The sequence below is a fragment of the Loxodonta africana genome, chromosome 4 (genome assembly GCF_030014295.1).
Source record: "Loxodonta africana isolate mLoxAfr1 chromosome 4, mLoxAfr1.hap2, whole genome shotgun sequence".
Classification (NCBI taxonomy): domain Eukaryota; kingdom Metazoa; phylum Chordata; class Mammalia; order Proboscidea; family Elephantidae; genus Loxodonta; species Loxodonta africana.
Genome location: NC_087345.1, coordinates 18,449,678 through 18,473,773, shown reverse-complemented (window position 1 = coordinate 18,473,773; position 24,096 = coordinate 18,449,678). Strand labels below are relative to the sequence as shown.

The 24,096-nt window shown below is 46.7% G+C and overlaps 1 protein-coding gene across 6 annotated transcripts in view; it reads left to right on the top strand.

Annotated features, from left to right (window-relative positions):
- The window catches only part of TOM1 (target of myb1 membrane trafficking protein), a 58,412-nt gene that overhangs the window by 7,911 nt on the left and 26,405 nt on the right, over positions 1-24,096 (top strand). For all 6 annotated transcript variants that reach the window (XM_064283641.1, XM_064283640.1, XM_064283639.1 and 3 more), the window contains exon 2: positions 20,551-20,635. In XM_064283641.1, coding sequence (XP_064139711.1) covers positions 20,551-20,635 — 85 coding nt within the window. The remainder of the gene's footprint in view (positions 1-20,550; positions 20,636-24,096) is intronic.

The following is a 24,096-nucleotide window of genomic DNA, read 5'->3' as shown; positions in this document are numbered from 1 at the left end:
ACCTTGAGTATATCCCACCTGAATTTAGAGACCATCTCAAGAATAGATTTGACACATTGAACACTAGTGACCGAAGACCAGACGAGTTGTGGAGTGACATCAAGGACATCATCCATGGAGAAAGCAAGAGGTCACTGAAAAGACAGGAAAGAAAGAAAAGACCAAGATGAATGTCAGAGGAGACTCTGAAACTTGCTCTTGAGCGTCGAGCAGCTAAAGCAAAAGGAAGAACTGATGAAGTAAAAGAACTGAACAGAAGATTTCAAAGGGCCTCTTGAGAAGACAAAGTAAAGTATCATAATGACAAGTACAAAGAACGACATGGAAAACCAAAAGAGAAGAACATGCTCGGTGTTTCTCAAGCTGAAAGAACTGAAGAAAAAATTCAAGCCTCGAGTTGCAAGAGTGAAGGATTCCATGGGGAAAATACTAAACGATGCAGGAAGCATCAAAAGAAGGTGGAAGGAACACACAGAGTCATTATACCAAAAAGAACTAGTCGCTATTCAACCATTTCAAGAGGCGGCATATGATCAGGAACTGATGGTACTGAAGGAAGAAATCCAAGCTGCTCTGAAGGCATTGGCGAAAAACAAGCCTCCAGGAATTGATAAAATATCAACTGAGATGTTTCAACAAACAGATGCAGCACTGGAGGTGCTCACTCGTCTATGCCAAGGAATATGGAAGACAGCTTCCTGGCCAACTGACTGGAAGAGATCCATATTTATGCCTATTCCCAGGAAAGGTGATCCAACCGAATGTGGAAATTACAGAACAATATCATTAATATCACATGCAAGCAAAATTTTGCTGAAGATCATTCAAAAACAGCTGCAGCAGTAAATCTACAGGGAACTGCCAGAAATTCAGGCCGGTTTCAGAAGAGGACGTGGAACCAGGGATATCATTGCTGATGTCAGATGGATCTTGGCTGAAAGCAGAGAATACCAGAAGGATGTTTACCTGTGTTTTATTGACTACGCAAAGGCATATGACTGTGAGGATCATAACAAATTATGGATACCATTGCAAAGAATGGGAATTCCAGAACACTTAATTGTGCTCATGAGGAACCTTTACATAGATCAAGAGGCAGTTGTTCAGACAAAACAAGGGGATACTGATTGGTTTAAAGTCAGGAAAGGTGTGCATCAGGGTTGTATTCTTTCACCATACCTATTTAATCTGTATGCTGAACAAATAATCCGAGAAGCTGGACTATATGAAGAAGAACGGGCCTTCAGGATTGGAGGAAGACTCATTAACAACCTGCGTTATGCAGATGACACAACCTTGCTTGCTGAAAGTGAAGAGGACTCGAAGCGCTTACTAATGAAAATCAAAGACCACAGCCTTGAGTATGGATTGCATCTCAACATAAAGAAAACAAAAATCCTCACAACTGGACCAATGAGCAACATCATGATAAATGGAGAAAAGATTGAAGTTGTCAAGGATTTCATTTTACTTGGGTCCACAATCAACAGCCATGGAAGCAGCAGTCAAGAAATCAAAAGATGCATTGCACTGGGTAAATCTGCTGCAGAGGACCTCTTGAGAGTGTTGAAGAGCACAGATGTCACCCTGAAGACTCAGGTGCGCCTGACCCAAGCCGTGGTATTTTCAGTTGCATCATATGCATGTGAAAGCTGGACAATGAATAAGGAAGACCGAAGAAGAGTTGACGCCTTTGAATTGTGGTGTTGGCGAAGAATATCGAATATACCGTGGACTGCCAAAAGAACCAACAAATCTGTTTTAGAGGAAGCACAACCGGAATGCTCCTTAGAACCAAGGATGGTGAGACTGTGTCTTACATACTTTGGACATGTTGTCACGAGGGATCAGTCCCTGGAGAAGGACATCATGCTTCGCAGACTACAAGGTCAGCGGAAAAGAGGAAGGCCCTCAACGAGGTGGATTGACACAGTGGCTGCAAAAATGAGCTCAAGCATAACAATGATTGTAAGGATGGCTCAGGACCGGGCAGTGTTTCATTCTGTTGAGCATAGGGTCGCTATGAGTCAGAACCGACTTGACGGTACCTAACAACAACAACAACAACAACAAAAGCTTGTGAACAGCCATTGAAGATACTCCACTCGTCTCACACCGTCTGGAACAAGGGAGAATGAAGAAAACCAAAAACACAGGGAAAGATTAATTCAAAGAACTAAGGGACCACAACTATCACAGCTTCCAGTTGACTGAGTCCAACGCATCTAGATGGTGCCCGGCTACCACCACTGACCGCTCTGGCAGAGATCACAATAGAGGGTCCTGGACAGAGCCGGAAAAAAGTGTAGAACAAAATTCTAACTCACAAAAAAAAAAGAGGAAACAGTTACTGGTGTGACAGACTGGAGAAATGAAAAGCCCCAAGGGTATGGCCCCCAGATACCCTTATAGCTCAGTGATGAAATCACTCCTGAAGTTCACCCTTCAGCTAAAGATTAAAAAAAAAAAAAAAGATGAGACAGGCCTATAAAACAAAACAAGACTAAAGGGGCTTACCAGCCCAGGGGTAAGGATGAGAAGGCAGGAGGGGACGGGAAAGCTGGTAATGGGGAACCTGAGGTCGAGAAGAGGCGAGGGTTGACATGTCGTGGGGCTGGCAACCAATGCCCCAAAACAGTATGTGTATTAATTGTTTAATGAGAAGCTAGTTTGCTCTGTAAACCTTCATCTAAAGTGCAATAAAAAACTTTTTAAAAAAATACACTCTTGGTAGCTGTTGAGGCTGCTTACGTACAACAAAAACTCATGGGTTTTGGTTTCTTGATTTGGAGGTTTAGGATCGTGGTTTCATGGCACATCCAGTTAATTGGCGTAATAACATGTTTAGTGCTTCTGTTCTGCCTCCTAGTTTGATGTGCAGTGCCTGGGCTCTTCAAAGCTTGCAAGTGTTCATCCAAGGCATAGTTAGTCTCTATTTGGCTGGAACAACAGAAGAGGGAGAGTCAAGGATAGGACGAGGATATGGAATGTGTGACTACTTGCCTCCATGAATAACTGCCTCCTTTGCCATGAGACCAGAACTGGATGGTGCCCGGCTACCATTACTGAACATTTTGATCAAAGATTCTGTAGAAGAATCCTGATCAGAAGGGGGAAAACACAGAACAGAATTTCGAATTCTCATGGACTCGACACATCCTGGAGCCATGAAGGTTGGACGAACCCCTGAAGCTATTGCTCTGAGATGATCTTTAAACCTTAAACCAAAAATATTCTCTCAGATCTTCTTAAAACCAAACAGTCGTTCAGCTTAATTAGCAGAAATGTCTGCCTTGAGCATTATGCTGTTTTAAGAACTATCTATACAGGGGGTCAAACTGACAACAGGAACCTCGGGGGGCAGTGAATTTGTGTTCATGGGGGAGGAACAACTCAGAAAAAAGGGTGAGAATGGTTGCACAGCTCAAAGAATGTAATCAGTGTCACCAAATGATACATGTCACAACTGTTGAATTCGTGTATGTTTTGCTTTGTATATGCTCAGCAAAAACAACAAAATTAATAAAATTATTAAAAAAAAAAAACACTCTTGAGTCAGATTCATGGTCTAAACCCAGGTTGAGCCTTCCCCAGCTTTGTTACCTGGAGCAGGTCACTTAACCTCTCTGTTGTTCAGTTTTCTTGTCTGTAAAATAAAAAAAATAAAAAATAATTTTTTTTTTTTTTTTTTAGGATAATAGTAATACCTCTCGGAGAGGTCTCTTGTGTTGTGAGGTTGTTGTGTTGATGTGTTGTGAAGCACTTGGCCTGGCATCTGCTGCATAGGAAGTGTCCATAATTGTTAGCTGTTGTGATTACTCACTGGTATTATCATTATTGCCGGGGCACAGTATCAGTTAGTGGCAGAGCCAAGGTGCCAGCCCAGGTCTGTGACTCCAGCACTGCCTTTGTGTTGGTCTTTGTGTCACCAGGGAATGTGCAGTCACTGGTATTCACAGACAGGTCAGGTTTCAGGCTGTGGGGTGGGGCTGATTCTTACTGGGGAATTAAGGCCTTTGCCCGACCCTAGGGCTGGAACTGGTGAATAGGTTTTGTTCTCTCCCTGAGCACAAAGAAATAAGAGTAAAGTCCCGGATTTCCGCTCTTCTGGTTTTAGGGGGAAAAAAATAAAAGCCTTCACAGTCTTTTAATTAGCTTGGGCCATCACCCTGCCGCTGCCCCCCACCCCCAAGAAGCAGGGGGATTCAGGACAAGTTAACTCTTTGCCTTCTTACCAAGGAGGTCTCTATCTAGGCCATCGTTTTCCAGGCTTTTGACCTTCATGTGCCAACTTCGTGATTTCTGTCTGCCCACGTGCCACCTTTGTTATTATTTTCATGGTGCTTTCCTTTAATTGTGATGCTGGCAGTAAGGCACCTCTTACAGTAAAGCTGGTGGATTCGAACTGTCGACTTTTCGGTTAATTGGAAACCCTGGTGGTGTGGTGGTTAAGTGCGATGACTGCTAACCAACAGGTTGACAGTTCAAAACCACCAGGTGCTCCTTGAGAACTCTATAGGCAGCTCTACTCTGTCCTGTAGGGTCGCTGTGAGTCAGAATTGACTCAACGGCAAAGGGTTTGGGTTTTTTGGTGTCCTTTGATTAACTTACTTTTTTTAATTTGACCTAATCTTATATAATTATATCCATGAGATGATGGCTTTGATGAGCTACCTCGTTTTTTTCTAGTCTACATTAAGATAAATATGTAACTATAGAAATGTTGCTACATGTGCTCATGAGCCCACTTAGCATGATCCCTGGTACCACATTTGCTTACGCTGAGTTCTTGTTAGGTGCCGTCAAGTCAATTCTCAATTCATAGTGACCCCATATGACAGGGTTCGAACCACCGACCTTTCGGTTAGCAGCTGAGCACTTAACCGCACTTAACCAGTACGCCACCAGGTTTCCTTCAAACTGACATAAGCAGCCTGAAGTAGGGTCAGAGCAGGAGGCTGAGACCAGGAGAATTTCAGGACAGAAGAGGCAGCTGTTCAATTTGAGCTTGTTCACATTGATCCAATAACCAAACCCACTGCCGTTGAGTCGATTCCAACTCATAGTGACCCTACAGGACAGAGTAGAACTGCCCCAGGGAGTGTCCAGGGAGCACCTGGTGGATTCGAACTGCCAACCTTTTTGGTTAGCAGCTGTAGCACTTAACCACTATACCACCAGGGTCTCCGGTTGATACACTATAAGCTCCTTTTCCACCCTCCACCACCCTGTCAGTAACATCTTTAACACTTACAAATGAAGGAGCCCTGGTGGTGCGGTTACCCACTTGGCTACTAACCAAAATGGTGGTTCCATCCCACCCAGCAGCTCCCCGGGAGAAGGACCTCGCCATCTGCTTCTATAATGATTATAACCAGGAAAGTCCTATGGGGCAGTTCTCCTGTATCACATGGGGTCACTATGAGTCGAAATTGACTCCGTGGCACCTAATAACAATGGGAACCAGTATATTTCTCTGAAATACAGGGTGCTTTGTGTGTGGAGGGGGGAGAGGGGAACCACGAATGAAAGGGAAAAAAACAAACATGTTACACCTCAGCCAGCCACTTCGAGCCCCTGCTTTTACAACCTTGTCCCCTCCTGCCTGTATAGTTTTTAAAGGTACTCCTCCTAACTGAAATATTCTTCACTTGCATACTATAGTTAGTTAAACATCAACTTTAAAATTGCGGGTTGCGGAAGTAATGGTTTCTGTAAGGTATTTTAGGGTTCCCCTTGTGGCCTGTGGTTAAAGAATGACAGAGAGAGGCAGCCAAGGTTTTGAGGAAGGGCGGCTTAGCTACTTAGGAAACTGATGGAACTTTCCATCCTAGGTCTGGGAAGAATTGCTCATTTGGAAAATAGGCTTCAAGACAATTTACTGGCTGGAAAAAATGGCTTTTGCATGTATGTGATTTAAAAATATATTTTATGGTCTATAGGGCCAACAGTAACACACGTGAGGGACGTGCTTCATAGTTCAATCATGTTTATGAGACTAATGGGCACACCAGCCTAAAAGCAAAGACGAGAAGGCAGGAAGAGACAGGAAATCTAGGCAAATGGAAACGGGGAACCTGGGGTAGAGAAGGGGAGAGTGTTGACACATTGCAGGGTTGGCAGCTGATGTCACAAAGCAATTTGTGTATTGACTATTTAATGAGGAACTAATTTGTTCTGTAAGCTTTCACCTAAATCACAATTTAAAAAAGGAAAATATAAAATAATCTGTTTTATGGGAGTGTTTGGAATTTTCAAACAATGGAGTGCTCATTATTTAGGTGATGTTTTTGTAATGAGTAGGATTTGCTTTGGTGCTTGCCATGTGCTGGGTAGACTAAAACGTGCTTGAAATGCATTTTCTCTCCACCTTACTCAGCCCAGAAAGATGAGTGCTTCCATTATCCCTGTTCTGCAGAGGAAGAACTGAGGCACAGAGAGGTTAAGAAACTCACCCAGAGTTGCACAGCAAATGAGTGCTCAAGTCAGAACTTGAAATGAGATTTCTCTGTGCCCGGATCCCATGCTCCAAACTTTTCCACCTCACTGCTTCCCCTTAGAATTGAGAGGGACCCCCTGCATTTCCTTTTGGTGACATCACTGTCCTTCCAGAATGGATTTGTGCAGTAATGGCTCTTTCCATATTTCTGCTCCCCTGCCCTTAGCATAGAGCTCTGGGTGGTGCAAATGATTAACATTTCAGCTGCTAACGAAAGGTTAGAGGTTTGAGCCCACCCAGAGGCACCGCAGAAGAAAGACCTGGTGATTTACTTCCAAAACATCAGCCTTCAAAAACTCTCTGCAGCACAGGTCTGCTCAGACACACATGGAGTCATCATGAGTCCCAGTCAACTGGACAGCAACTCATTCACTGGACCCTTAGGATATTGGCTTCATCCTTGTGCTTGTCACCTCATGGCAAGACACCTGGGTACAGGCACCAGCTGTCTTGTTGTCTCTGTTTTAAGAAGAGCAAAACCTTTTAGGAAAGCAAAAAAAAAAAAACAAAACAATACTATAGAGTTATTTTAACAACTCCACTAGACAAAGCTTACAGTTTGGGCATATGTGAAATGCTATTATTGGCTCAGTGAGCAGAAGGAGCAGGCCTGACCTTTGAGCTGGGTGTAAGAGCATGTTTAAGGTGCAGAAAGAGGGGAGGAGCATATTTGTGGAAGAAGGACCCATGTTCAAGAGCACAGAAGCTTGAAGGAGTATGGCAGGGTGGGGGAGAGGCCAGGAATCCCTGAGCTCGTGATAAGAGGGAAGTAGAAAGCTGGGCTGGACCAAGCTTCAGAGCAGCCCCAGTGGAATGCTGGTTCCGTGCAGTGGTGGTCCAGAGCACAGCAGTCTCATGAGAAAGCCAGTACAGCTGGACCAAAGAAGAGTATCTGTCAAGGATACTTTCAGCTGCAAGTAACAGGAAACCCAGCCAAGAGAGGCTGAAACCACGGTGACAGTGCATTTTGTGCACCTAACGAGAAGGCTGAAGTTTGGTAGTTTCAGGCTGAAGGTTGGTTTGGCAGCTCAGCAGTGTCTTTAAAACCCCCAAGATCTTTACTTCTCTGTCTTCAGCATGTTGACTTTTTGTCTTCAAGTTTGTCACCTCATAGTCTCAAGTGCCAGGTACCGTGCTCTCATACTAGCTTCCCAAAAGGGAGAAAAGAAGGAGTTTCTTCTCCCTGAGCCATACATCTGTCCCAGAAGGGAAGCCCTCTTCCCCCCACCATTGCCCCAGCAGACATCCCCTTACTTCTCATTGATCAGAACTGGGTCGCTTGCCCACCTCTAGGCCAGATACTGACAAGGAGAATGGGATTGCTGCTTTTGGTATGGAAGAAGAAGAGGAATGGCTGTTGGGTAGGCTATGCAGTGTCTGTCACTGTAGGTGTTAGTATGGCTTTGTGCCTGAGTCCCTCTTTCCAGCATTGCTGATTTTTCTGTCCTGAGCCCTTGACATCATGTCCTTCTGCCTCAGCCTCTTCTTTCTCTTCTGGTTGCCTCCCATCCCTCCTCAGGACCATTATCCTTCCCTCAGGCTATTGGTTCCACTCTCAGGACTGACTTTTCTTCCTCCCCATAGGTCATAATCCCTAAGACTGACCCTCACACCCCTCTTATCTCTCTTCCCATCACATCATTCTTAATCCTAAGCCTTCACATCATTGATTCATCCAGTTAGCAAATGCTGTTCCTCTTCCAGACCATCCTTCATCCACCCTCTACAACCTAGCAACTCATGCTTCTGTGTTCAGCTCAGATGTGTTGCCTCCTCGCTGATACCTTCTCGGTTCCCTGGGCAGCTGTTTGCCCCCTCGCCTCCATCCCCACAGCACCCTGAACCTACTTCAGTTTTATCACCTGGCATTTTGTACTGAAAATGTCTGTCAAGGCATGACTTCCTTTCTAATTTAGACCCGCCTCCAGAGCAGCAAGTATATCTTCTTCATCTTTGCCCCTCTAGCAACTGGCATAGGGCCGCACAAACAAGAGCTGCTCAGAGAACGCTGATGGGAGCGTGGAGGTGGGTGGAAGGGGGAATAGATGGGTGGGGAAGAAGGCGTATAGAAGGCAATTACAAGGATGGGCGAGTAGGGGACTAGATGGGGATGGGATAGATGGGGTGAAGGTAGATGAGGGATGGAATGAGAAGATACTTGGGTGGATGGATCATGGGGAAAGGAGAAGTAAATGAAGGAGCATTGCTGCAAATCCCAAACATCATATTATATAATTCATAAATATTTCACTGTGTCTCTAACAAATATAGAATAAGGATTCTTATTAAAAAAAGAAAAAAGTCATAACTACAATACCATTACACACCTGAAAAATAATACCAGCTATACAGATTTATTTTTTTAAGCACCAAAACAGTAAAGACGAGACGGAAATCTCCACAAGGGTTAACAGATTCGTTTCAGTAGTAAAATTGTGAGCATTGTTTTTTCGTCTTTCTGACCTTTCTATATTTTCTGAAGTGTCATTACTCTTAGAATGAAATGAGTAGATAACTTTTATAATGGAAATATAGCATGAAATAGGTTTGGTGTACAAAGAAAATTGCTGTGCATGAGCCCTGGATGGGGCAGCATGCCCATAGAAGGAGGTTCTCGAAGGGCCTACGGGAACCTGTCATTACTTTGCATCAGGTCTCCTTCTGTGCCTCGTGGGTATCATTCTTTTCTTTATCGTTGTCAGCTAACCCCTATTGTTTATCACTAGTGAGTAAACCCTGCCCTTGACTTAGTCATAGGTCTGCCATAGTTGACATTGGCCTTTAAAACAATATCTTACTATTTGCAAACCATAATTCACCAAATCAAAAACACCACAGAGCGTAAAAAGAAAAAACACTGACAGTTAAACTCTGCCAGGCCGTGGTTTGTAAGATACAACCCAATATCAGAGTCGAAAAGGGGAAGGGGTACTTAGAATCAATGAAATACAATAAATATTGTCCACTTTTACTAGGAGGAGGGGAATATGGGGGCAGAGGACAGGTACTCAGCAGTGAATTGGAACAGTCTGGAGGCTCAGTCATTGCACAAACATTTAATGAGCCTCTACTGTCTGTCCTGCCAGAGGGTAGGCCCTGGTCGGGTACTGAAACCAGTTACCATTAAGTCAATTCCAACTCATGGTGACTCCCTGTGCAACTGGGTAGAACCGAGCTCCACAGGGTTTTCTTTCTTTAAATAATATTTTGTTGTGTTTTAGGTGAAAATTTACACAGCAAATTTGGTTCGTCCTTAATAATTTTTATACGAATTGTTCCGTGCCACTGGTTATAATTTCTACTTTCCATTCTGTTTGTTCTCTTTCCATTGATCTTGCATTCCTTTCCCTCCTTGCCTTCTTATCTTTGCTTTTGAGTAACTGTTGACCATTTGGTCTCATATAGTTAATTGTTTAAGGGAGCACATTACTCACAGGTCATATTGTTTATTTTATAAGGCAATCTATTATTTGGCTGAAAGGTGACCTGCAGAAATAGCTTCAATTCCAAGTTCAAAGGGTATCTTAGGTTGATAGTCTCAGGAGTTGCTCTAGTCTCTATCAGTCCACTAGGTCTGGCCTTTTTTAGGAATCTGAGCTATAGGGTTGCTGTGAGTTGGAATTGACTCAACGGCACTGGGTTTGGTTTGGTTTTTTTGGAGCTTTGTTCTACATTTTTTTCGCATTCTATTCGGGACCTTCTATTGTGTCCCTGGTCAGAACTATCGGTAGTGGTAGCCGGGCGCCATCTAGTTCTTTTGGTCTCAGATTTGAAGAGGTTGTGGGTCATGTGGGCTGTTAGTCCCATGGACTAGTTTCTTCTTTGAGCCTTTGATTTCCTTCATTCTCTTTTGCTCCATACGAGTAGAGACCAATAGTTGTAGTTTCAATGGCTGCTCACAAGCTTTTAAGACCGCAGACACTACTCACCAAACTCAGACGTAGAACATTATCTTTGTGAGCTGTGTTATGCCAGTTGACTAAGATGTCCCCCGAGGCTATGTTCCCAAGACTTTTGATCCAGTGAACCAACCCCAGAGTTGTTTGGATATGTCTAGGAAGCCTGGAGACTGTGCCCCCATGTGGTTTGTTATGTATGTGGATGTATATGTAGCACAGGCGAACGTGTACGTACACATGCCTGCAGACACATCTATACGTGCACATGCACTTACTCGCGTATGTCTTCCTATGCACGTATATACATCCCTATCTACCATACAACTACATGCGTATTTTTTAGTTGTTTTTACTGTTGTTGCAAAATTGCATATGTTCCAGCATTTACCGAAATTGTCCCTTTTTCTTGTGTACTTCTTAGTGTCTTTACTTACTTGATCAGGTTGTGCCGATTGCACCCGTATTTGGGATTGCCTTTCCCATCACCAAAGTAATAAATTTTTTTTTATCAAGAAAGTGATTTCCCCTCCGTCTCCCTCCCATCCCTGGTAATCAACGAAGAACTTTGCTTTCTGCATGTCTCTGTATTCTTGACTATTTATAAAGTGGGACCATACAATTGTTGTCTTTTTGTGATTGGCTTACTTTACTCAGATTCATCCATGTTATAGGATGTTTCTCGGACCCCTCATTATTCTTCGTAGTTGTGTAGTTCTGTAGGGCTTTCTTGACTGTAATCTTTGTAGAAGCAGTTTGCCAGGCCTTTCTTCTGTGGTGCCACTGGGTGGGTTTGAGCCACCAACCTCTTGGTTAGCAGCCAAGTGCAAACCATTTGTACCACCCAGGTACCTTCTTGTGGGGTACAGATTAATAGAAAACAGTTGTGCCCTCCAGGAGCTCCGAGTCGACCCTAGGCAAGTAAAGGCGTCCACTTCCTGCCGCTAACTTGTGTGCACATCAGCTGTCTCACTCACACACACCTGAGGGGCCTGTGGACGGTAAAAGGAGACGGTGTACACCAAACATCCAGCACATAAAAAAAAAAAAGCTGACGCTTAATTGATGCTCAGTGGATGGGGGTCATTCTGTCACTGTTATTCACCATGTTATTGTCACCATACAGTATGAGGAGTGACACAGTCTGCCTGGAAGGAGGTGACACTGAGGAGCTGACACTGGGATGGGGCCTTAAAAGACAAGCAGGACTTAGTCAACTCATTTCTTGTATATCGACATATCCAAACCCCAACACTTCTTGTACTGTCTCAGCTCCTGGTCCTTTCTGTCATGGCACTTTGGCCTTATGTCGTGTCAGTTGTGGCCTCCCAGTGGACTGTAAACTTCCTGAGGGCAGGACCTTCTTGGTTTTGTTCACTGATGTCTTCCCAGGGCCCAGACTGTGTTGAGTGTGTTTCAGAGGTGTGTAATAGGATGGTTAAGACTAGGGATGTGGGGACAAACATTGTATGATCTCACTCACGTGAAATATCTAGGTTAAGCAAATGTATAGAGACCAAAGTTTCCTAGTAGCTACCGGGGCGGGTTGAGGGGAGGGGAGTTTAGGAAGCACTGAGTTTCTCTATACAGGTCATGGAAAATTTGGCAGTGATGATTATAGTTGCACAATATGATTAATGTCCTGAAGACAACGCTGTCAGCGATAGGATAATATCCATACGCCTACAAGAAGACCAGTTAATACGACTATTATTCAAATTTACTCACCAACCACTAGGGCCAAAGGTGAAGAAATAGAAGATTTTTATCAGCTGCTGCAGTCTGAAATTGATTGAACATTGCAATCGAGATGCATTGATAATTACTGGCGATTGGAATGTGAAAGTTGGAAACGAAGAACGATCAGTAGTTAGAAAATATGGCCTTGGTGATAGAAACAATGCTGGAGATCGAATGATAGAATTTTGCAAGACCAATGACTTCTTCATTGCAAATACCTTCCTTCACCAACATAAACAGTGACTATACACATGGACCTCGCCAGATGGAACACACAGAAATCAAATTGACTACATCTGTAGAAAGAGATGATGGAAAAGCTCAATATCATCAGTCAGAACAAGGCCAGGGGCCGACTGTGGAACAGACCATCAATTGTTCATAAGTAAGTTCAAGCTGAAACTGAAGAAAATCAGAGCAAGCCCATGAGAGCCAAAATATGACCTTGAGGATATCCCACCTGAATTTAGAGACCGCCTGAAGAATAGATTTGACGCATTGAACACTAGTGACCGAAGACCAGATGAGCTATGGAATGATATCAAGGACATCATCCATGAAGAAAGCAAGAGGTCACTAAAAAGACGGGAAAGAAAGAAAAGACCAAGAAGGACGTCAGAGGAGACTCTGAAACTTGCCCTTGAGCGTCGAGCAGCTAAAGCAAAAGGAAGAATTGATGAAGTAAAAGAACTGAACAGAAGATTTCAAAGGGTGTCTCAAGAAGACAAAGTAAAGTATTATAATGACATGTGCAAAGAGCTGGAGATGGAATACCAAAAGAGAAGAACATGCTCGGTGTTTCTCAAGCTGAAAGAACTGAAGAAAAAATTCAAGCCTCGAGTTGCAAGAGTGAAGGATTCCATGGGGAAAATATTAAACGATTCAGGAAGCATCAAAAGAAGGTGGAAGGAACATACAGAGTCATTATACCAAAAAGAATTAGTCACTATTCAACCATTTCAAGAGGCGGCATATGATCAGGAACTGATGGTACTGAAGGAAGAAATCCAAGCTGCTCTGAAGGCATTGGCGAAAAACAAGCCTCCAGGAATTGACGGAATATCAATTGAGATGTTTCAACAAACAGATGCAGCACTGGAGGTGCTCACTCGTCTATGCCAAGGAATATGGAAGACAGCTTCCTGGCCAACTGACTGGAAGAGATCCATATTTATGCCTATTCCCAGGAAAGGTGATCCAACCGAATGTGGAAATTACAGAACAATATCATTAATATCACGTGCAAGCAAAATTTTGCTGAAGATCATTCAAAAACAGCTGCAGCACTGTATCTACAGGGAACTGCCAGAGATTCAGGCCAGTTTCAGAAGAGAATGTGGAACCAGGGATATCATTGCTGATGTCAGATGGATCCTGGCTGAAAGCAGAGAATACCAGAAGGGTGTTTACCTGTGTTTTATTGACTATGCTAAGGCATTCGACTGTGTGGATCATAACAAACTATGGATACCATTGCAAAGAATGGGAATTCCAGAATACTTAATCGTGCTCATGAGGAACCTTTACATAGATCAAGAGGCAGTTGTTCAGATAAAACAAGGGGATACTGATTGGTTTAAAGTCAGGAAAGGTGTGCGTCAGGGTAGTATTCTTTCACCATACCTATTTAATCTGTATGCTGAACAAATAATACAAGAAGCTGGACTATATGAAGAAGAACAGGCCTTCAGGATTGGAGGAAGACTCATTAACAACCTGCGTTATGCAGATGACACAACCTTACTTGCTGAAAGTGAAGAGGACTTGAAGCACTTACTAGTGAAGATCAAAGACCACAGTCTTCAGTATGGATTGCATCTCAACATAAAGAAAACAAAAATCCTCACAACTGGACCAATGAGCAACATCAAGATAAATGGAGAAAGATTGAAGTTGTCAAGGATTTCATTTTACTTGGATCCACAATCAACAGCCATGGAAGCAGCAGTCAAGAAATCAAAAGACACGTTGCATTGGGTAAATCTGCTGCAAAGGACCTCTTGAAAGTGTTGAAGAGCAAAGATGTCATCCTGAAGACTAAGGTGCGCCTGACCCAAGCCATGGTATTTTCAATCGCATCATATGGATATGAAAGCTGGACAATGAATAAGGAAGACCAAAGAAGAGTTGATGCCTTTGAATTGTGGTATTGGCAAAGAATATTGAATATACCATGGACTGCCAAAAGAATGAACAAATCTGTCTTGGAAGAAGTGCAGCCAGAATGCTCCTTAGAGGCAAGCATGGTGAGACTGCATCTTACACGCTTTGGACATGCTGTCAGGAGGGATCAGTCCCTGGAGAAGGACATCATGCTTGGCAGAGTACAGGATCAGCGGAAAAGAGGAAGACCCTCAATGAGGTGGATTGACACAGTGGCTGCAACAATGAGCTCAAGCATAACAACAATTGTTAAGGATGGCCCAGGACTGGGCAATGTTTCATTCTGTTGTGCATAGGGTCGCTGTGAGTCGGAAACGACTCGCGAGCACCTAACAACATGATTAATGTAATTGATGTCACTAAGTTGTACATGTGAAAAATGTTAAATTGGCAAATGTTGGGTTACAACAATTAAAAAAAAATAGGTGCATGGGAGCCAGACCTCTTTGGGTTCGAATCTCTTGTCTACAACTTACAAACTGTGTGACTGTGGGCAAGTCGCTGGCCACTCTGTGCCTCAGTTTATTCAGCATCTCTCTTACGGTCACGGTGAGGGGTCACTGAGTCGGCGCGAACTGCTTAGTTCTCACTAAGTGCCATGTAGGTGCGTGTGGTGGTGGTGTTTGTGGAATGGACGCCTGACTGAACAGAAGAGAGGCATTCCAGGCAGAAGCCACAGCATAGAAGAACAAGGCAAGTAAAGGCCCCGGGGGGCGGGGGGTGGCAGAGCTGATTGTGGCTGAGGTCAGTCACGAATGTCCCTCTCTGTCCCCAAGCATTCAGGTTTTTAACCCTCACACAACAGGAAGCTGTGGACAATTTTTTTTTTTTTAATTAATTTTTATTGTGCTTTAAGTGAAAGTTTACAAATCAGGTTAGTCTCTCATACAAAAATTTACATACACCTTGCCATACACTCCTGATTGCTCTCTCCCTCTAATGAGATAGCACAGTTCTTCCCTCCGCTCTCTCTCCTTATGTCCATTTGGGCAGCTTCTGGCCCCCTCTGCCCTCTCATCTCCTCTGCAGATAGAAGATGCCAACAGAGTCTCATGTGTCTACTTGATCCAAGAAGCTTGTTCTTCACCAGTATCATTTTCCATCCCATATTCCAGTCTAATCCCTGTCTGAAGAGTTCACTTTGGGAACGGTTCCTGTCTTGGGCTAACAGGTCTGGGGACCATGACCTCCAGGGTCCTTCTAGTCCCAGTCTGACCTTTAAATCTGGTCTTTTTACGAGAATTTGGGGGTCTGCATCCCACTGCTCTCCTGCTCCCTCAGGGACTGTCTGTTGTGTTGCCTGTCAGGGCAGTCATCGGTTGTGGCCAGGCACCATCTAGTTCTTCTGGTCTCAGACTGATGTAATCTCTGGTTTATGTGGTCCTTTCTGTCTCTTAGGCTTATAATTACCTTGTGTCTTTGGTGTTCTTCATTCTTTCTTGCTCCAGGTTGGTTGAGACCAATTGATGCATCTTAGATGGCAGCTTGCTAGCGTTTAAGACCCCAGACGCCACTCTCCAAAGTAGGATGCAAAATGTTTTCTTAATAGATTTTATTATGTGTGGACAATTTTTAGGCAGAGAAGAACATTAACTAGGTTTATGTTTGAAGAGAAGCACCCAAGGGTGGAGGTGATACTCCTGGCCTGGGGGAGGTGATAGGGCCCAAACCAGGGCTGTCCAGTGATAACAGAGCCCGGGACAACTTTGAGATATGTTCAGAGCTGGAATCCACAGGACTTGGCAACTATTTGAGTATACAGGGAGAAGACTCTAGACTGCTTCCCAGAAGGCTGACTAGGGAAGTAGATGGTCAGTGTTGCTCACAACCATGATGCCAACTGTGGTGCCGCTGAGTATCTGCAGAAGCGGCGTCTTCCAAAGCAGTGGGAAGATGGGGACTGGCCAGGGAGCAGAGCCTTCCCTATGGTAGAGAGGATGGGCTGTCTTGCCAGGGATTCTGAGTCACAGCTGGGGATGAGTGGGCCAGGACCAGGGGCCCCGCTGCCTAGAGTGTGGCTAGGCCTGGTGTGTCTTTGGGGGCTACTCTTTCCTGCTCTTGGCCCAAGTCACAGTCACGGTACCCGACAGTTACTCAGCGCCTGCCCTTTACCTGTTGGTGCATGTACGTTGTCTCTGAAAAGTCACAGCACACTGTGAGGCAGGCAATCTTAGCTCAGTTTTGTGGATAAGAAACCTGAGACTTGAAGGAGTTGGATCCTTGCCCAAGGTGCCTGAGTTAGAGGTGAGGCCAGGCCCGTTCAACTCCAGAACCCAACTCTGATTCTCTGAGGGGCAGGTGGGTCTTGCCATCATGTCAAGCAGAGTAAGCCTTCTGGGGAGGTGGTGCCTGCCCCAGACCCAACATGGAGAGGACAAACAACATACAGATGCCCAGTGATCCAAAACCACAGGCCTGCTGGCCCCAGACAGCACTACCGCAGCCCACTGACAGCAGAGGTTTGCAGGGCCTGCTCACTTGGAGCTGGGGAACCAGAGCACAGCTGCTCCCAAGAGGCTTTGGAGGTTCCTGGCAACCGCTCAGAAGTGGGAAGGCAGTTATCAGTCTCTCGGTAACTGGTAACCATTGTCAGCGTTTTGATTTCTTAAATACACTCAGCTTCTTAAAATAGCGAGCTGAGTTACTTTTGTGGTTAAAAACAAAAACAAAACAAATATCCCCAGATCTCTGTGGGTTTAAATTTCTTCCTTTAACGAGCACGCCTACTCCGTGGAAATCTTTCTTAAGGAAGTCCTAGAACTCTCCCCGTCCTCCATGTATGCCAGACCTGAAGGGAGTTGCAGGTGATGGTTGGAGGGCACAGGGCCAGCGCTGGTCCGGGCAGGTGGCCTCAGAAGGTTCCCCACACCTTTCTTCTACTTGAATTGCTAAGATAAGCCTTGTGTCTCTTCTGCCTCTTCCTCCTCTTCCTTTCCCTCTTCCTGTTTAGACTGTTCCTCTCGCCTCTCCCCAAAAAAGTTTTAAAAACGCTTGCATCCTCCGAATGGCTCTGCACCGGGGGCGAAAGAACTTGCCACCTCTGCTCAGGTCTGCATCAGACTCGGGCTCCAGGGTTCCTTCTGCACCCACCCCAAGTCCCTGGTATGGAGTTCTCTCTTACCCATAAATATCCCAGCTGCCCCACTAACCATGTTCTTGCCGTCCTCAAATTACCGTAAACCCTCTAATACCTTGATGGTCTCCCCTAGGAGAAGAGAGGAGTCCATCATTTTCAGGGATCAGAAGGGGATCCGACTGGGGAACTGCTGGTGGAGCTAGGGACCCTGGGGTCTGGGAGGAGAGAGCAGACTGCCCAGTAGTCCAGAAGAACACTTCCCAGGAAGCAGAGCTCTGGCCCTATGATGAGGGATGCAGGCAGTGCGGCAGCGTTAGGGACCTGGGCTGTGGTTACAGTGGTCGCTCCTCCCCTCACAGCTGTGTGGCCTTTTCAAGGTACTGGCCTCCATAAGCCTCAGTTTCCCCATTGGTTCAATGAGGGCAATGATGTCCCCCTTTCAGACTTGCAAGGATTAAACCTCACTCTCCACATAAGCAGGGACTTGGTGTTCTGTGGTGTATAGTGGGCACTTGGGAAGTTAAAATATTGTTATTGTAGGAGGGCATGTAGGCCAGGCTGAGGGTTTGGAGTCACCGCTAGGGAGCCTTTGAAGGCTTGGGGCACGGGTGGGACCCAGTCATTTTCAGGTTTCAGAAAGTTCACTCTGGGACAGAATAGAATAGGTTGGGAGGAACAAGGCAGGAGGCAGGGAGGAAGCTGAGGCCATGATCTGGAAGGCGGGGGGGCATGGCAGAGGGTATGATGAGAAGGGAAGAGATAGATGGAGAGAGACTCGGGAGCTAGAACTGACAGAACTTTGCGACCAGTTAGATGCAGGCCAGGCGTCCAAGACGACTCTAAGCCTTCTGGCCCATGTAGCTGGGGGTCCCTGCGAAGAGGCCTCTGAAGGAGGAACAGGTCCTGCCTGTCTGATTAGCTCCCCAAGTTCTCCAAAGTAGAGCCTGGCCAGCTCGGCTCAGAGGGCACTTGGCGAGCTCTCTCTGGTTCTTGGCATGTGGCTCTGTCTGTGTGTGAGTCCTCGAGGGTGGGGAGTGGCACACAAAGCAGCAGCTTAGTAAATGTTTGTGGAATGAATCCTTTCAAAGTGGGCCCTTCCCTTCTTTCTCCCTGGGTCCTTCCCGGCCATAACCTAGGGAATAAAGCAGCCTGCTCTTCTGTCTCAGCTGCCTGGCATGTGTTCTGGGCCACCCTGGCATCCATCTGGTTGTAGAACCCAAGGTGGGACCCAGGGTGGAACTGAGGTCAGACCCATTTCAAAACAGGTCATGGAAGCCACAGTTGAAGGGAGCTGACTGTGCCGGCCCAGCCCAGGCGTTTGCCCTGTGGAATCGCCACCTGTCTGGCTAGAAGAGGGCCCTGCCGAGGTAGATGGAGACAGCTCTTCTGTCCTCTGCCCTAGAAGGGTGGGAGCTTTGGGGTCAACAGACCTGGGTTCAGAGCGGCTTCAGCCTCTTTTGATCACCATTGAGCAGGGACCGTGTCCACCTTGTCCACCATTGTATCCCCAGTGCCTGGAATAGGACTGGCATATAAATAGCTGTGCAACGAGTGAGGAGTCACCCACCCTCTCTGAGCCTCAGCTATCTCTTGTCCGCACTGGTGAGGCGAAAAGCTGCCTTGGAGGAAGGTTGTAATGATGATGTGGAATAGCTAGTGCTGTGTGCCTGGACCACCAAGGGTTCTTGGTCGATGATAGATGGCTGGCAGCCCTGTGTCTACGTGCCCCGGGGCCAGTCAGCAGGCATGGCTGAGGCCGGCAGGATAACCGCAGAGGCTAGGAAGATATGTGAGTGCTCAGCATCAGACCCAGGGACTGGAAGCCAGGGGAACCAGAGTACTAACAGCTGCAATGGCAGGGGGGCCTTGGTCAGTGCCCTGGAGAGGGGGAGAGACTGCACCAGGATACTGGGTCGGCCCAGGGGTCTCTCTCTCTTCAGTAGAGGACAAGTCCTGTCTTATCACACAGCCTTAGATATCATAAGGACACGGGCATGTACCTTCCCTACCAGCCGGGGGAAGGAGTGTGATGGAATGATGCCTGAAAGCAGCAGGAGACAAAATTGTCTGTGCACGTTGTGGTCCAACTTACCTTAAACACGGGTCTGCACAAGGATGGGATCTGCGAGGATGCAGAGGGAAATGACAACACTGGTGTGTTTGAGTGGAGAGACAGTGCTTCTTTTTTTAAGGATTTCTGTGAATGTCCTAGCATCACCCTTTGCTGCATTTGTCATTCACCCAACACCGACTGGTGCCTCTCACCGCATAGCACACAAAAGGCTGCTAGCCCAGAACGTGGCACCAAGCAGATCTTCAGTTAATGGTTGCTGGCCCGGGCCTTGATAGACCTTGAAATCCTGTAGCTGACTCCTGGTCTGGGAACCTTACCACCAAGTGAAAGTGTGGCGGAAATAAAGGCAGTGGTTTGTACAATGTTGTGAGTGTACTAAATGCCACTAAATGGTATACATCGAATTGGTTAATTTTATGTGAATTTCACCCCAAATGGAAAAAAAGGAGTCGCCATCACTTCCTGAGCACCTGTTTTACACCAAGTACTGTGTTTGGTGCCTTGTTTGAATTATCAGCAATTCTGCAAAGTGGGCCCGTGTTAGCCCAGTTTGTGGACAGAAACTGTGACTCAGGAAGAGAAAGGGGAAGGCCAGGTCACTTGTTGGTAACCGAGTCCAGAGTTAAATGGCACCATGTCCTTTGCTTCATGGGTGAAGAATGCCTCTGGGAGGTTATAGAGGAAACTGGTTATAGCCGGTGCCTCTAGAAGTGGGGCCTGGGGGAGAAGGGAGGAGGAAGGATTTACTTTCCATTATATACTGCTTTGGAACTTTTTATATTGTGAACCATGTGAATGGTTACCAATTCAAAAGATAATATAAAGCAAAGAAGGAACATACTGTTTACAAAAATAAAACAAAACACTCTCTGTATTGTGTGGTGTCATAAACAAGCACGTTGAGGCCAAGTCTACCAGATCCCCTCCCTGCTCATTCACCACGGTTCCTCACCTGTCAGAGGACAGTGGTACTCCCTGCACAGTGCCTGGCCCATCTTCCGTTGTCTTCCCTCCTCGCAGCCCACAGCCCTCACCCCACTGTTTGAGTTTGTCCATTCCGGACCTCCATGCCTCTGTGTGACTCTTGGTTTCATTTTCTCAGAGAAAGCTACCGATGGCTCCCTGCAGAGCGAGGACTGGGCCCTCAACATGGAGATCTGCGACATCATCAACGAGACGGAGGAGGGGTACGGACACACCCGCAGAGTGGTGGGACACAGATGGAGTAGGCAGCGGGCGGCACAGCCAGCCTCGGCACCACTCCCTGCATTCTGCCTGAGGGCCTTCCCCAGCCTCCTGTGGCCACAGTCAGACCCCAGGCTTATGGCTGGGTCCTGGGAGGGGCAGCAGAGGTCGGGGTCCCAAGTCTGACTGTGCAGCCCAGGCTCCTGGCCACTTTGTAAAGATGGTTCCTCAGCCCCACCCTAGGCTGAATCTCTCCAGGCAGGGCCAGGAATAAGGCCTTTTAAACATTGAGAGTCATAGTCAAGTCCAACCCTCAACAGATAGATGAGAGGCCCAGAGATGTCAAGTTCAAAGTCACTCCAGGTGTGCAGCTAGCCAGCTGGACCCTAGTGCCACTACCCTCCGTAGCCTCTCTGAGGAGCGCCCAGCCAAGTGGGTCTGAACACCCAGCCTCGTGTGTAGCATCTTCTTAGAATAAGGAGGAGCCGGCCTAGGCGCCATTCTGCACCGCCGGGGCTGGAATATACCTTAGGGCCTCCCAGCTATTCTTTGTGAACAAGAACAGCCTCTCATTTCCTTCAGATTGGAAATAGAAGGGAAGGGGGTGACTGGGAGGGCAGTGAAAGTGAAGCGGAACCGAGTCACTAGTAAGAGTGAGCGTTTGCTTGGCATTTCCGGAATGCAAGTCACCATGGTCTCCTGCCTCAGCACAGAGGAGTCTGGCTCAGGTGAGTGAGGTGGGGCATGAGTCTGGGGCCTGGATCCTGACCTCTGACAAGCCAGCTGTGTGACCTCAGGCAAGTCACTGTACCTCTCAAGGTCTCTGTTCTCAAAGACAAAGCTCTGTGAGATCCTTTCAGCAATAAGACCAAGCGCCTGAGGGAACAGAAGGGGGTGTCTCAGGAAAACCCCAGGGAAGGCTGGGAGGGGCTGTGGTGACTGCATATGGGGCCAAGTGAGGCCTCTGTTCTGGTAAATTTGAATCAACTGTTCAGCAGGATCTCATTTCTCTCCATTTTTCACTGGGATAATCCTACTGTCATGAAAGTGTTCCTCTCAGCCACGTTGTGCTTCGTGCATACAGGGGCAGGCTGGACACAGGCAGCAGGCGGGAACAGTCACCTCCAGCCTGGAGGTAGGCTGTGGGCAGCTGAGGCACACAGAGTTCAGGCCCAATTAGAACACAGCTGCTGCCAGGTACCCTCCAGCCTCTTCCTCAGCCAGGCTCCGTGGGCTTGCCCAGGGACAGGGGAGGGGACATTCACTCCTGCGTCCAGAGTCAAGAGTAGGGGAGGGGATGAGAGTGGTGGGCAGGTGGTGGGGCCATCAAGAGACAGGAGACAGAAAACCTCATCAACCCTCTGAAGAGGCCGGAGGCTCCATGAACACGGTTGTCGCTGAAAGTCACTGCTGTATGCTTGGAGACAGCAAGGCCTCATCTCCCTTATAAAGGTGGGAAGACCCGGGGCTCAGGGTCATTGAGATTTGTTGCTATTTATTTCAGCACCTGCTCTGTTCCAGGCAGTGAACAAACGCAGATATGACCCTTGACCTCACTGAGCTTGTCATCTAAACTAAAGTCTCTCTACTTGCTGTTCTCCCCCACTGAGCTGTGACCCTACACCTTCTACTCCTAGAATGGTACACATACCTCACAGGCATGCAGAAATGGCATGCAATCAGAACCTGTGGTTCCCAGTGCAGAGCCCTCTTCTCTAGGCCACCCTGTAAGAAGTGGAAACAAGTTCCTTTAGAGAGCTGCAGTGACCCGCAGGTCGATGGCCAAGTCTGCAGCAGAAACCAGCATCACTGCAGGAGCCAGGGAAGGACAAGGAGCTGCCCCAGGGTGATGGAAGCTGGTCCCACCCTTGTAGTCTGTAGTCCTGGCCCACCTAGCAGCCCTGACAGGCCTCCACCACTCTGCCCCCAAGCAGCGTTTGTTCCCAGGAAGCCCTTCCTTCTGCCTTCAATCCTCTTGGAGGACCAGGCTCAGGGTTCCTGATTCTCCTGACTTAGCTCTTGAGGGGTCAGCACTGACTGATGGGCAGACAGATGCCTGGCTGGGAATGTTACCCATACCCCTGCAGCACTGGGCCCTTGGAGGGGTATGGTCCCTGCCCACTAGGAGGCTGCATCTTCACCCAGAGTGGGCCACTGGGTCAGTGTCGCATGGCAGTTCACCCATGGGAGACTGAAGACCTGGGGAAACGTTATGGAGGGAGGTGAATTTCAGCTAGACCAGCTAGACATGGAGGTTGAGGGCCTTTGGGACACAGGGAGTGAGGGGAATCACCTGAGCAAAAGGATTTTAGGGAAGAACATTCAGACAACATTGATTACACCACAATAGGGCTAGGAGGGGAGGGTGGCAGTGGAGTATGGATACGACAGGGTGGGCCTGCTGTCACCAAGTCTTTCCTTGGCTCCCCACTGTACTTCCTCTGCCTCCACACTCCTTCCCAGACCCTTAGGCCTCTTCAGCTCCTCCCTCCACCTCTCCCAACACTCCCTGGGGCCTCCTTTTAGTTTCTTCTTAGTCCTTTTTAGTTCTTTTAGCTGCCCGCTCCACACACACCCCCGCCTTTGGTGTGCCTCTGCCTGAACTGCAGTGCAGCACTGTAGATGCTCACTCATCTGTTCCAAGAAATCTGGCCAACCAACTGGAAGACATCCATGTTTGTGCCCATTCCAAAGAAATGCAATCCAGCAGAATGAGGAAATTATCGAACAGTGTCACACACAAGTAAACTTTTGCTGAAGATAATTCAAAAGAAGCTGCAGGAGTATATCAACAGAGAACTGCCAGAAATTCAAGCTGGATTCAGAAGAGGCCGTGGAACCAGGGATATCATTGCTGGTGTCAGATGGATCCTGGCTGAAAGCAGAGAATACCAGAAGGATGTTTACCTGTGTTTTATTGACTATGAAAAGAAGCATTTGACTGTGTGGATCATAACGAATTATGGATAACACTGTAAAGGATGGAATTCCAGAACACTTAATCATGCTCTTGAGAAACCTGTACATAGATCAAGAGACAGTCATTCGAACAGAACAAGGGGATACTGCGTGGTTTAAAGTCAGAGAAAGGTGTTCATCAGGGTTGTATTCTTTCACCATACCTATTCAGTCTGTATGCTGAGCAAATAATCCGAGAAGCTGGACTACATGAAGAAGAAAGGGGCATCAGGACTGGAGGAAGACTCATTAACAACCTGTGTTATGCAGATGACACAACCTTGCTTGTTGAAAGTGAAAAGGACTTGAAGCACTTACTAATAAAGATCAAAGACCACAGCCTTCAGTATGGATTACACCTCAACATAAAGAAAACAAAAATCCTCACAACTGATCCAACAAGCAATATCATCATAATTGTCAAGGATTTCATTTTACTTGGATCCGTAATCAACGCCCATGGAGCCAGCAGTGAAGAAATCAAAGGACACGTTGCATTGGGCAG